This window comes from Myotis davidii, unplaced genomic scaffold (genome assembly GCF_000327345.1).
Source record: "Myotis davidii unplaced genomic scaffold, ASM32734v1 scaffold69, whole genome shotgun sequence".
NCBI lineage: Eukaryota > Metazoa > Chordata > Mammalia > Chiroptera > Vespertilionidae > Myotis > Myotis davidii.
In genome coordinates this window covers 2409090-2421281 of record NW_006300363.1, presented here as the reverse complement: position 1 = coordinate 2421281, position 12192 = coordinate 2409090, and the positions used below count along the sequence as shown (strand labels likewise).

The window sequence follows — 12192 nt, the reverse complement described above, 5'->3', positions numbered from 1 at the left end:
TGTGGGAATAGAACCTGGGACCCTTCAGTCCGCAGGCTGATGCTCTATCCACTGAGCCAAACCGGTTAGGGCTTGGCTAATACTTTTTAAGAAACGTTAAAAGACAGTAGTAATAGCTGGCATATTTGTTTTGTGTCAGAGTGTTAATGGGAATGCCTTAAAGAGTTTCACCAAAAACCATGATGGTTTGATTGATATACATATTTATCCAAAAAAAAAATGACTATTCATCTCTTCCCATTTCCCAAGTATTTTTAAAAAATGAACTTGTTAATAAACAAATACATTTTTGGCATCTAATGAGATGATCTAAGTTTTCTTTCTTTGATGTATTAAAATAGCATGGTATTAATAATATCCTAAGAATGGACAAGTTTTCCATGCTAGGGGTAGTCGATTTAGCTATGGTTTAATTCTTTAAATTTACTCCTAAATGTATTTCCTAGAATCTTAAGATTTCTTGAATGCACACGGTGTGCCATTAATTATTTATCAATGATAAATATTACTAAAGATAGGGCTACAATTTTCTATTTATCTATTCATCAGTTTCTATTTATCAAGTTTTATACTAACGGAAATGATAATCTACAAGATTTCCTTTTTCTATTTTGTGAAAGAGTTTAAATAGAATTATCTGTTTATTGAAACTTGAATAACTTCCCTATGAAATCATCTGGTCCTGCCCATCTCCTGAGATAGTCTTTAAACTGAACCAGAAATCCTCTTCTTGACTCAGAAGAGTATAGCCTATGGCCTACTTAGTCCAATGACTGAAGTCCATGAGGCTCCCCACCCCCCAACTCTTCTACCGAAAAGTAGGAGCCCTTTTCTCTGTGGACGCAGGAAGCCCGAGTACTGCACTAGTGAGCCCTGTGAAGGGTTAAGTCCCTAATACCAGTGAGAGAATATGGGTTGGTTGGTATGTCCCATTTTTTATTCTTGATATGGGTTCTTTAATTTTCTCCCCTCTCACTCCTTTTCTGATAATCTTATCAGGGATTTATAAATTGTAATTGTATCTAAGGCATATTTGTTTTCTATTTCATGAAATATATACTATTTGATATTCCTTAATATTTCCTTTCTTTGGGTTGACGTCTTGAGACTTATACCTCGCTAATTAATTTTAGTTTTTCTTTTCCAATATAAATGTTTAAGGCTACCAATTTGCCCTGGGTACTCTTTTTTTTTTAATCCTCACCCAAGGATATGTTTACTGCTTTGAAAGAGATGGGAAAGGAAGGGGAGGATGGCATGACAGAGGAAAGGGGGTGGAGAGGAAAGGGGGGATACAGTGGTCAGTTGCCTCCCATACGCTACCTGGATGGAACCCAAAACCTTTTTAGTATAAGGGATGGTGCTCCAACCAACTAAGCCAGTGATGGCAAACCTGTGACACACAAACTCATTTTTTTGGTTGATTTTTCTTTCTTAAATGGCATTTAAATATATAAAATAAATATCAAAAATATAAGTCTTTGTTTTACTGTGGTTGCAAATATCAAAAAATTTCTATATGTGACACAGCACCAGAGTTAAGTTAGGGTTTTTCAAAATGCTGATACACTGAGCTCAAAAGGTTCGCCATCAATGAGCTAAGCCATCCAGCTGGGGCTTCCCTGGGCACTCTTTAGTTATAGCTCCCAAATGTCAATATATGCAGTATTCTCATAAACTTTCCATTCAAAATGTTTTCTAGTTTTCATTATGATTTTTCTTTGACCACCTGGTATTTACTTAGAGATATATTTCTTCAGTTTCGAGCATAAACCCTTATTGCTTTAACCTTTTACCACACTGTACCACTGCATTAGCATACATGTTTTTGAATTTTACATAAATGGAATCATACTCCAAGTATTTTTTAGGAAAAGAGTTGTTTTCACTCTGTTGTACATTTATGAGATTCAATCTCACTGACACTTGTTCTACTTTGTTTTTCACTGCTATCTAGTAGACCATTACAGAACTGCACCACAATTTCAACATGCCTGATACTGAGCATTTAAGGGTTATCAGCACATTTTCACTACTACGAAGTGTTATAAAAAATTACCTTTCTACATGTATTTTCATATACACATGTAAGATTTGACTAAGGCATTTTAGTTACGAGTAGAAGTTTTCAACTTTGTTTTTACCAAATTTTTCTCTAAAATGCTTGTAGCAACCATTATATGAGTTGCTCTTTTATCAGCAATGTTGTAGAATTCTCCTTCTATTATGTCATATTTTTGCCAATACTCTTTCAATTTTTGACAATCTGAAGAATGTATAATAGGCCCTAGTTTTCTTTTGAAATCTTACTGTTGAAAATATTGTTACATATGTCCTTTTTTTTTTTGCCCCACTGACCCCTTCTAGTACACCCCTATCCCCCACCTTAGGCCTTTACCACACTATTGTCTGCATGCGAGGGTTATGCATGTATGCGTACAATTTCTTTGGTTGATCTCTTCCCACCCATCCACCCCAGCCTTCCCTCTGAGATTCAACAGTCTCTTCTATGCTTCTATGTCCCTGGATCTATTCATCCACTGAGCCAAACCGGTTAGGGCCCTCGTTATTTTTAATTTGAGAGAGAGAAAAAGGGAGAGCGAGAAACACCCATCAGCTGCCTTCCACACAACCGGGTATATGCCCTGACCGAGAATCAAACTAATTTCCTCACCTTTTATTGAATAGTTCATCCTTTCTAATGCTATTTCTATCATAAATGTATTTCTTTATGGGGATTGGACTCCTTCTGGACTGTTTACTCTGTACCACGGGTCTACTTGTTTATCTTTGCATCTATAACACAGTATTATAGCTACCAAATAAATTTTGTTACGTGGTAGGGCAAGTCCTACCTTATCGTACATATCTTTTCTATTACTGCCCCTTTCCATATAAATTTTCTAATCTTGTCAAATCCTACAGAAAGCTCACAATTATCAATGTTATTGAAATTAATTTATATATTAACACAAGGTAAACTGTCATTTTCAAGATACTGAGTCTTCCTATACATGAACATGAAATATATTTCCATTTATTTAGGTATTCTTTATTTTCCTTTCATTTATTGATTTTTTTTAGAGCGAAAGAAGAAGGGAGGGAAGAGAAGAGAGAGGGAAGGGTGGAAGGGGAGAGAAAGAGAGACAGAGACAGAGAGACAGAGAGAGAGAGAGAGAGAGAGAATTGGTTTGTTGTTCTACTTCAGTGATGGCGAACCTATGACATGCATGTCAGAGGTGACACGCGAACTCAATTTTTTGGTTGATTTTTCTTTGTTAAATGGCATTTAAATATATCAAAAATATAAGTCTTTGTTTTACTATGGTTGCAAATATGAAAAAATTTCTGTATGTGACACGGCACCCGAGTTAAGTTAGGGTTTTTCAAAATGCTGACACGCCGAGCTCAAAAGGTTTGCCATCACTGTTCTATTTATTGGTTGATTCCTGTCTGTGTCTTGACCAGGGATCAATCCTGCAACCTTGGCACATCAGGATGAGGCTCAAACCAACCCAGCCAGGGCTGTTTAAGTATTCTGTACTATTTTTCAATAAAGACTACAATTTTCTCTTAGATTTAGATTGTTCTTAAAGCTTTGTTATTGAATATCACAATAAACATTTTCTAAATAAAATATTTAAATTCACAGATACTTTCTTAGAAGTCACCTAGAAGTAGCTGACCACAGTTTTGCCAGAAATGGAAGTCCTATTATTAACTTCTAATTTTCCTGAATCATGGTCTCTAATATTTTTAAAAATTCAGTGTCCTATTTTTATCTCACCTTGTCATATTAAAAAAGTTCATGCTACCAAGTTGTTACTAAGTTACCTGTTTAGAAGACTAGTTATAATGACAAACAGTAAGAAAAAAAATACCTCAATTTTTTTTTTTTTTACAAATCAAAATCCATCTTCATTAGAATGTTTAATAATCAGAAACAAATTTATAAAAGGCATGATTTAATAATTCCAAAGAGTTATGTTTGAGTATTGGGAGTTTTATTTAGCAACATTTGGATTAGCTTTAGTTCTCAAAGAAGTGTTCTCTGCCATCAGAGAGGTGGCTGCCTGGTCCACTAAAACAAGTTTCAGGACAATCACTGAATTGGAGAACGCTGGACAGAATGGTTTGGCGCAAGTCTAGAGTTAAATGCAAGAAGGAGCGACAGAAATAGAGTATTGCCTCTGGCTCTTTCCTGGCTTTACCCTGATAAAGGAAAGCCATAGGAGTAGAATAAAGGCGTGCCACCCATTTAGCCTCCTCTCCAGGGTGCAGGCTGTAGCACCTTAGCTTCACGCGTTTTTGTTATCCTAGGAAGAATTAAGTCCGTTCTATGTGTGGAAGCCTCTACTGGTAGCAGCAGTTATAGTCAAAATAGGAGGAAGAAAAGATAAAGTATCCATAAGATTTATATGGGAAAACTGACAGCAACCCTTAGCCAATGAAAAATGTTTAGTAGGTATAAATGAACTTTTCTTAAAAAAACTTTTCATTATAAAATAAAACAGATGTTGAAAGCAACACAAACCTATATTCATATTTTAAAAATGGCAGTGCTATACCTTTGGAGTGGGTCCTGTAGGTAGAACGATTTTTATTTTTCACACGGAATAATAATGTACATTTTTACCATAAGCTTATATTAGTTTTATTGTAATAACGTGTGTGTGTGTGTGTCTGTGTGTGTGTGCGCGCGCGCGAATGCAGTCCCCCACTCCCACACATTATGCAGTCGAGTTTCCCACATTTGGGGAAACTGCAGGGGTCGGCACATCCGGAGTGGAATGGATAAGTCTTGCCCTGGGAAAACCGCCTTTGTGAGCATGGTATCTCCCCTGCCACGTATGTGTAATAACTTCTTAAAGACTAACTAAAGTTAAAATAAATAAATAAAAAATCCCTAGGGTGAAAAAGTAGATTCAAGGCACTAAATGTATCATTTTTTTTTAACCCTCTAAAGAAGTTACAGAGCTCTTGGTCTACTTAGGAACTAACATGATCTTTGGCCAGACATTCAACTCTAAATAAATTAGATGCCTCGTACAGTACCTGAAACATTCTAGAATATTCAAAAAATCTGAATGCTCTTTCTATTCAATAAAGATGCTTTTAATAATAGAAAATATTTACTTCATATACTTGATGTACTTTAATCTTCATTACAATTCTATATCATAAATTAGAACTAATGTTCACTCATGTTTATGTTATTATACAGGAGAAAAAAAATGAGGCCAAGAAGAATTAAGTCTTTAATATGCTCTTTTAAATACATTCACTTTCATCCTCAATAGACTAATCTTCCAAAAAGGAGTCTAACACACCATTCACAGGGCTCAGAATTCACTTACCTGGTGTGTCCTAAAGATTCCCGCCATATTGGTAGCATCACAACTGGTTTAACTGCACACTCCAAAATAGCTAAAGCCAGAGCAAATTCTCTGGGTTTGCTACACATCTGAACTGCCTTGATCCAATTTGCCCTATATTTCAGAAGGAAAAACAAACATTTCACTTCGTTGGTCCTAAGTTATAAGCACAAGGGTTGTAATTTACGATACCTCCATCTTACAGGACATGTTTCTAGGCTAAGCAGGTATAAACTATACTGCTACTGGAATTTTCTATCTCATAGAATTATAAATTTTGACCATTGGAATGAATCCCAAAGGTCAATTAGTCCTCCAACTTCTTAAACCGTCTACAGTGTTCTGTTCTCCTTTGATCTCTACTTCATTCCAGGGATAAAGAGTCTGTTTTCCAGAAATCTCCCAAGTCTCTACTGTTGGCTCAGTAACAGAAGTACACTCACATCCCTAAGGTCCTCAGTGTTTAGCTAACTAAACTGATTTCATTCAACTCACTGGTAATGACCATATTAAGTACACACCTGCAATGATCATTTTGTAGTCACTATATTCACAGCAATAAATGAACCTTAGTTTCCTTTACCTGTGTGAAGCCCAATTGGGATGAAGAAAAGATGAAGGGATATTGTTTTCCAGTTGGGTGATGGTCAGTCTCAGAGTAGATATTGTAAGAACTTTGGACCCATGGACAGAACCATTCCATTTGAACTCTCCTGCTGGAGTCAGACAGAATTTGTGTGCAAGATGTCTTCTCTTATCGTGGTCTTCTCTGTGCTGGTGCTTATTCAACGCAAATGAATTGGTGGAGTATTGATTGTGGTAGACACGATATTTCCCTTCTTGACCCAACTTAAAGTAATTGTTGATATTTCCTTTCATGACCACTTCCTTTTTGGTGCTCAAACGTGAAATTTCTCCTTGAGAGTTAACTACCAGTACCTGACAAAGAAAATAAAAAGACTCCATTGTTTATATCAAATATGCAAATTATCTTTCAATAATTTGTAATTTAATCATTCCAAATACATCTTATGACTGAACTTCTGAAGTTTAAAAGTAAACTAACCTCTATTAAATGCCTATTATATGTCAGACATAATTATTTTCATGCATCTCAAATATACACACAAAACTACATGTGTAAATCATTCACCAAATCATTATTTCAAGCCTACAATATATAGGTTAAGGAAAAAGGAGGGCATTACATGTACTATTCCCCAAAAAATATATTCCTAAAAATACCTTTTCTTCTGCTCCTTTTATCAATTTCCGCTTTAGTAAAAGAGCCTGAGGATAATCTAAAATAATGTTTTCAAAGAGGTGATGCCAGTCCTTTTGTGAATTATGAAATCAATAGTGGGCCTTATTCAGCTTTTTAAAAAAATGAAATATAATACAACAGAAGAGAAAATAACAGAGTGCTTCCCACATAGTACTGCAAAATGCTATTTCAGGACACTTTTGAGTGTACTGGGGGGCTATGAAAAATGTCTTACTGAGGGTCAGAGTAGAAAAAAAGTTTAAAAGCCAGTGTTTTAAATCAATTCTTATGTTACAAACAATGCATATCTACCCTGCAAATGATTCTCAACTGGGAGATACCACTGTAGTCATTACTCTGTCACCATGGCTAGCTGAGGGGCAGAAATACTGAGTCTTGGCTTCAATCTTTTCATTCACAATGACAGCTGGGATGCTGTGCTGTTCTATGCACTGTACTCTACAATCAAGGAGTAAGTCCTATCTTTTTGCTGCAGGTTCACCTAAAATGATTCTAGCTGGAGCTGAGCATTAAATCATCTACAAACAGCCTACTCATTACTCTATGTGGAAAAAAGCATGGATCGCTTTAGAATTACATACAATAAAATAATCATAAACAAAGTGCACCACACATTTACAGCATTTCTTTGCAAGGACTGAAATCCAGGGGCACAACTATACTTCTGAATGTAATACTTTAGTTCTGTTAGCCAAGACACTCTTGGAAGTGGAGAAAACAGAAGTCAAAAGAGGTTCTATAAATTTACTTCCACTATTTCTAAGGTACAGTAAATAAAATTATTTTTACATTCCAAAAATGTTTGTTTTAAACAGAAAGAACATACCTCTTTGCCCTCCTTAAATAACTTATTTGCTTCATGGGCTGCAGCTGCCACCTGTTGGCTCTTCAGCTGACTAAGCTTGCTGTCTGGATTCCGTAATCTCGTGATAATTCGAGTTGAACCGGATGCTCCTCGTCCACCTCCAGGAGATTCACTTATTTCCCCATTAGACTTTTCTGATTTGAAATCACCTGTTAACAAATGAAAAGTCAGAAGTAATTGCTAACAGTAAGTAAATTATATATACTACTACTTTATCTAAAACTCATACCTGGTGCACATCTAAGATCCAAAAAGTAAACAGAAAAAGTCCTTGAAGAGCCAAAGCAAATGTATTAATTCTTACAGGTTTTATTTAAAAGAAAGTTATGTCAGAACTTAAATGTGAGTCATTTATTATTTTACAGAAAATTCAAACATGCCAGGTTATCTGTTTCAAAGCTCATCTACTAGAAAACAGTAAGGGCTGCTAGAAATTTATAAGTAACAAATATAACAACTCAAAATGCACAGTAATAAGATGTTGCCTTATATAATAAATGTTGATTTCTATATAAAAAGTAAAGGATACAATTAATTTTAGAAAGATTTCCAATGAAATTCTGCTTAAATACCTAATGGTTTAAAGCTTATAAATATAAAATGCCAAGTGAATTTTCTCTTAAAAAATCCAGATAATTATTTGTATTTGCAAATAATTATACATGTGAACATTAACTAAATTAGTTTTTCTTAATATAATAAAGGCCTCTCACATTTTCATTGTGACTTAATTTTTAAGACAGGAATAATTTCTGCTTTCCCATGAATCTCACTTAGGCTGAAAATTCCTATACTGTCTGAAACGATTGTATCAGTATACAATTTCCATTGGCCAGATAGTTGAACAAGATCTCATTTTTTTTTTAATTTAAAGCTTTATAAAATTAAGACAATATAGCATTGGCAAATGGAAAACTGAACAGAAAACTTACTAAACTGTATAATATAAAGATGACATTCTAAGTAGAGAAAAAAGATTGGATTGGGAAAAGTGGCTTATCTATTTTGAAAAATACTAACGTTAAAACAATTCAGTAAACGTTTATTAATCTTCTGTATTCAACATCCCTTTCCTTTGGGGATATGCTTTTCCCCCACCCACTACAATCATGAATCTGCCAGGACTGCAAATAAGTATCTTGCCCTATGTATGGAGTGAGCAAACTCATCCAGCTTAGCCAGAGAGAGCATATCAATGGTTGGCCACAGTGATCGCCCCAGAATTGGTTGTGTGGTCCAAGTCATTCAGCAAATTATTCCAATTTTGAAAATCTGAAGAATGAGAAATAGTATTGCTTTAGAAAAGTTGGAGATGGAGAAAGGACATTGAGCATAAAGGTTATAAATTAAAGGTTGGTCACTTTTACCTCATGACATGGATAAAACATCCAATAAAAAGTAAGAGATAATAAGCCCATCATGAGGGTGGGGAAGTGTTGAACATGAGGAGAAGAACAGTGATAACCTCACTGAGTTATTACTGGTCCAATAATGGCCCTGGTGCTGTCATTACTTCTGTACTTCCCAATAAAATTCTCCGTTTTAAGCAAGTCTGGCGAATGTCTGTCACCAGATATATAATCAATATAATCAATAAATTCTAAACAATCCAGCAGAATATTTTAAGATTTTGATCCTAAAATATGGCACTAAATCAAGATGTGATAGGGGTATGGACATTCTGCCATCCCAGGCTGGGAAACTAGAAACTTCCAATGTATGGCAGCAAAGCAGCTGGTCAGACCACCAACAGTGTCCCTTGGGCCCCAAACCAGAAGCCCATCCATGCTGAAGGTTTATGCCAAGATGCTGAACCACGATGGCTATGTCTTGGGACCATCTACAAAGTCCTACAATAAAGACTTTTTAGACACTGTCTGGTCTAGGCTGGACTTCCGAAAAAAGCAGAAAGGGAATGGCACAGAGCTTTTAAAAAGAAGCCCCTCAAGCAAAATTTACTGCAAATAAGGGAAAGGAGGCAGAAAATTCATCCCTAGGGGTAAGACTTGAAAGGAAACCAGGCTGCCAGTGGGGGTCCTTATCTTATACCCCTTGCCCAAAGGCCACACTATAAAGGGGGTGAATCACTTAGATGCAGCCTGGAGGCAGAGTACAGAGCCGCTTCCTCCCAGCCTCTGGAGCTCAGTGTTTAATGATGTGAGGAGGCAGGAGCTTAGACAGAATATTCGCCTGAGGGCAGGTAGAAGAGGTTTACCTTCAGGAACCACATTTATGGCCATTAGGTACTAGCTGGGTACCCAAGCAATCTATAAGGGAGTACCATTGCCAGAGAAAATGCCAAACCTGCCAAGCTAAATTGTATGATTAGTCAAACCTATACCAATTCTCAGCAACCCATCCCTGACAACAGCCAACCAGAACTAGGCTGCTAAAACAGAAAAGCCTCCAGAAGGGTAATGTTCCCATAGGCTCCTCACTTCTCATCCACAGCCACCCTCCCAGAAAACCAATGGCAGCAAGATTTATAAGAATGGCTGTTGGATTGAGATCAAGATAAGCCACATCTAGACCTAATAAGTAAGTAAGTAAGTAAGTAAGTAAATAAATAAATAAATAAATAAATAAATTAAATGTCTAAGCGACTGGCCAACCTTCTGGCTGGTAGCTATGATGCGCACTGACCACCAGGGGGGCAGCTCAACGCAGGAGCTGCCAAGCTGCGGTGACTTGGCAGCTGTGGTTCTCAGGTGACACAGAGAGAAAGGAACCTGATTCCGGGGTGTGTCACCCAAAAACCGCCCTCTCGCAATCTGGGACCCCTCAGGGGATGTCGGAGAGCTGGTTTTGGACCGATCCACACAGGGCAGGCCGAGGGACCTCACCAGTGCACAAATCCGTGCACTAGGCCTCTAGTAAAAAATAATAGACAAACACAGAAGAAGATACCCAAACACTCAAAAAGAAATTCAACCACGTTAGTAAGCAGGGATCTGCAAATCTTAAAATGAAATACTTTACCATTGGCAAAACTCTAAGAGACTGATGATGCTGAATTTAGGTCAGTGTATGAAGAAATACATTATGTATGTAAATTATTGCCATAAATCACTTTTCATGTACAATGAAGCAGTAGCCATGACTACTTTAACATGTACCTAACCATTAGACCCAGCTACTCCACTCACTGTTTCTATTCTGCCAAACATACTTGATAAGTACACAAAGATGTAAGTTGAGAATGTTAAAAGGCACCACTATTTGTAATAATAAAAAAACCTGTTAACAGTCTAAATGTCCATTATTAAATAAACAGTAAATTAATTGTGGGTCATCCATACTGTAAAGTACCATGCAGCAGTTAAAAAGAATGAATTCCATTTATAACACAAAAATATCCATTACATGTATTACTGAGTGATAAAAACAAGATGCAGAACAATACATGCAAAATGATCCTGTTTAAAATAAAAAAAGACTTTGTATAAACATACATTAATGAAATTGCATGGAGAAAGATAAAAATGTTACACACCAAACTGTTGATGGGGGTTACCTTTAGGGAGAAGGGTATGAAAAAGATCTACTTTCCTGTGTGCTTTTTGTATTTTTTAAAACAAAAACAATGGGTGCAAGTGTTACTTGTGTTAAAAAAAAAAAAACGGGGGGAAAAATGAAAAGAAAATCTAAATATTCCCACCCCCATCAAACTTTCATTTTAAAAATTAAAAATGGAAAAGAAAAAAAAAAAGGCTTGCTGTAATGTATGACGTGTATTCTTACCTATCTCTTCTTGCATAGAGACAGGTGTGGGAGACTCTCTTTCTCCATTGTCAGGATCATCAGCTGCCTTAGCAGATTCACTCTGGGAAGAACTTAATTCACTGCTGCTGTTACTGTTTTCCAGATTAGGCTGAATGGAGGTAGTGGTAGCACTAGTGTTACTGCTGTCACATGTCTTGTTAGGTTCTTCTAGAAAAATAGAATACCTGATTTTTACATTGGAAATCACATCAAAATTAACTTATTGTCAGAAAAGGCATTTTATTGTTTTAGGACTACATTACAAAGCTAGATTTTAAAAAGAAAAGCTACTCATGTATGAATAATGCAATACATGAAAAGAAATTTATAAGCAACACCCTCTGAGTTATTTTTTAAGTTTCCCAGTTTAATAACTCAGACTTTTATCATCTTAGCCTACAGTACAAAGCAGACAATTTTTTAGATACCCCAGAACTAAAGAATAATGCAACTATCTCACAAAACTTAGTGTAGCAGATACTGCAGAAGTGATTTTGTTGAGATAATCCCCAAAATCTGAACTTTATATTCTTACTTTTCAAAAAGTATTCAAACTTTAGCCAGTTTGGGTCAGTGGATAGGGCCAGCCTGCAGACCAAAGGGTCCCGGGTTCTATTCCGGTCAAGGGCATGTACCTTGGTTGCAGGCTCCTTCCTGACCCAGGGCTTGTGGGGGAGGCAACCAATTGATGTGTTTCTCTCTGTCTTTCCCTCTCTTCTACTCTCCCTAAAAAGCAACAGAAAAATATATTCAGGTGAGGATTAACCAAAAAAAAAAAAGTATTCAAACAGTATTAGAAACAGATTTAAACAGGATTCTTTACCTCTAAAGTTCTCTGCCTGAATTCTATATGCCTCCAACTTAACTAGAGGTAACACCTAAGTGACTGTTAATTTTAAGAAAAA

At 36.2% G+C, this 12192-nt stretch overlaps 1 protein-coding gene across 11 annotated transcripts in view; it reads right to left on the bottom strand.

Moving 5' to 3' along the window:
* BPTF (bromodomain PHD finger transcription factor) overlaps nt 1-12192 on the bottom strand; it is a 134486-nt gene that overhangs the window by 62850 nt on the left and 59444 nt on the right. For 9 of the 11 annotated variants that reach the window (XM_006776681.2, XM_006776683.2, XM_015572437.1 and 6 more), the window contains 4 exons: nt 11267-11455; nt 7487-7674; nt 5959-6314; nt 5358-5489 (listed from right to left, as the gene is read on the bottom strand). In XM_006776681.2, coding sequence (XP_006776744.1) covers nt 5358-5489; nt 5959-6314; nt 7487-7674; nt 11267-11455 — 865 coding nt within the window. The remainder of the gene's footprint in view (nt 1-5357; nt 5490-5958; nt 6315-7486; nt 7675-11266; nt 11456-12192) is intronic. The other 2 variants (XM_015572434.1, XM_015572436.1) reach the window with 1 other exon arrangement.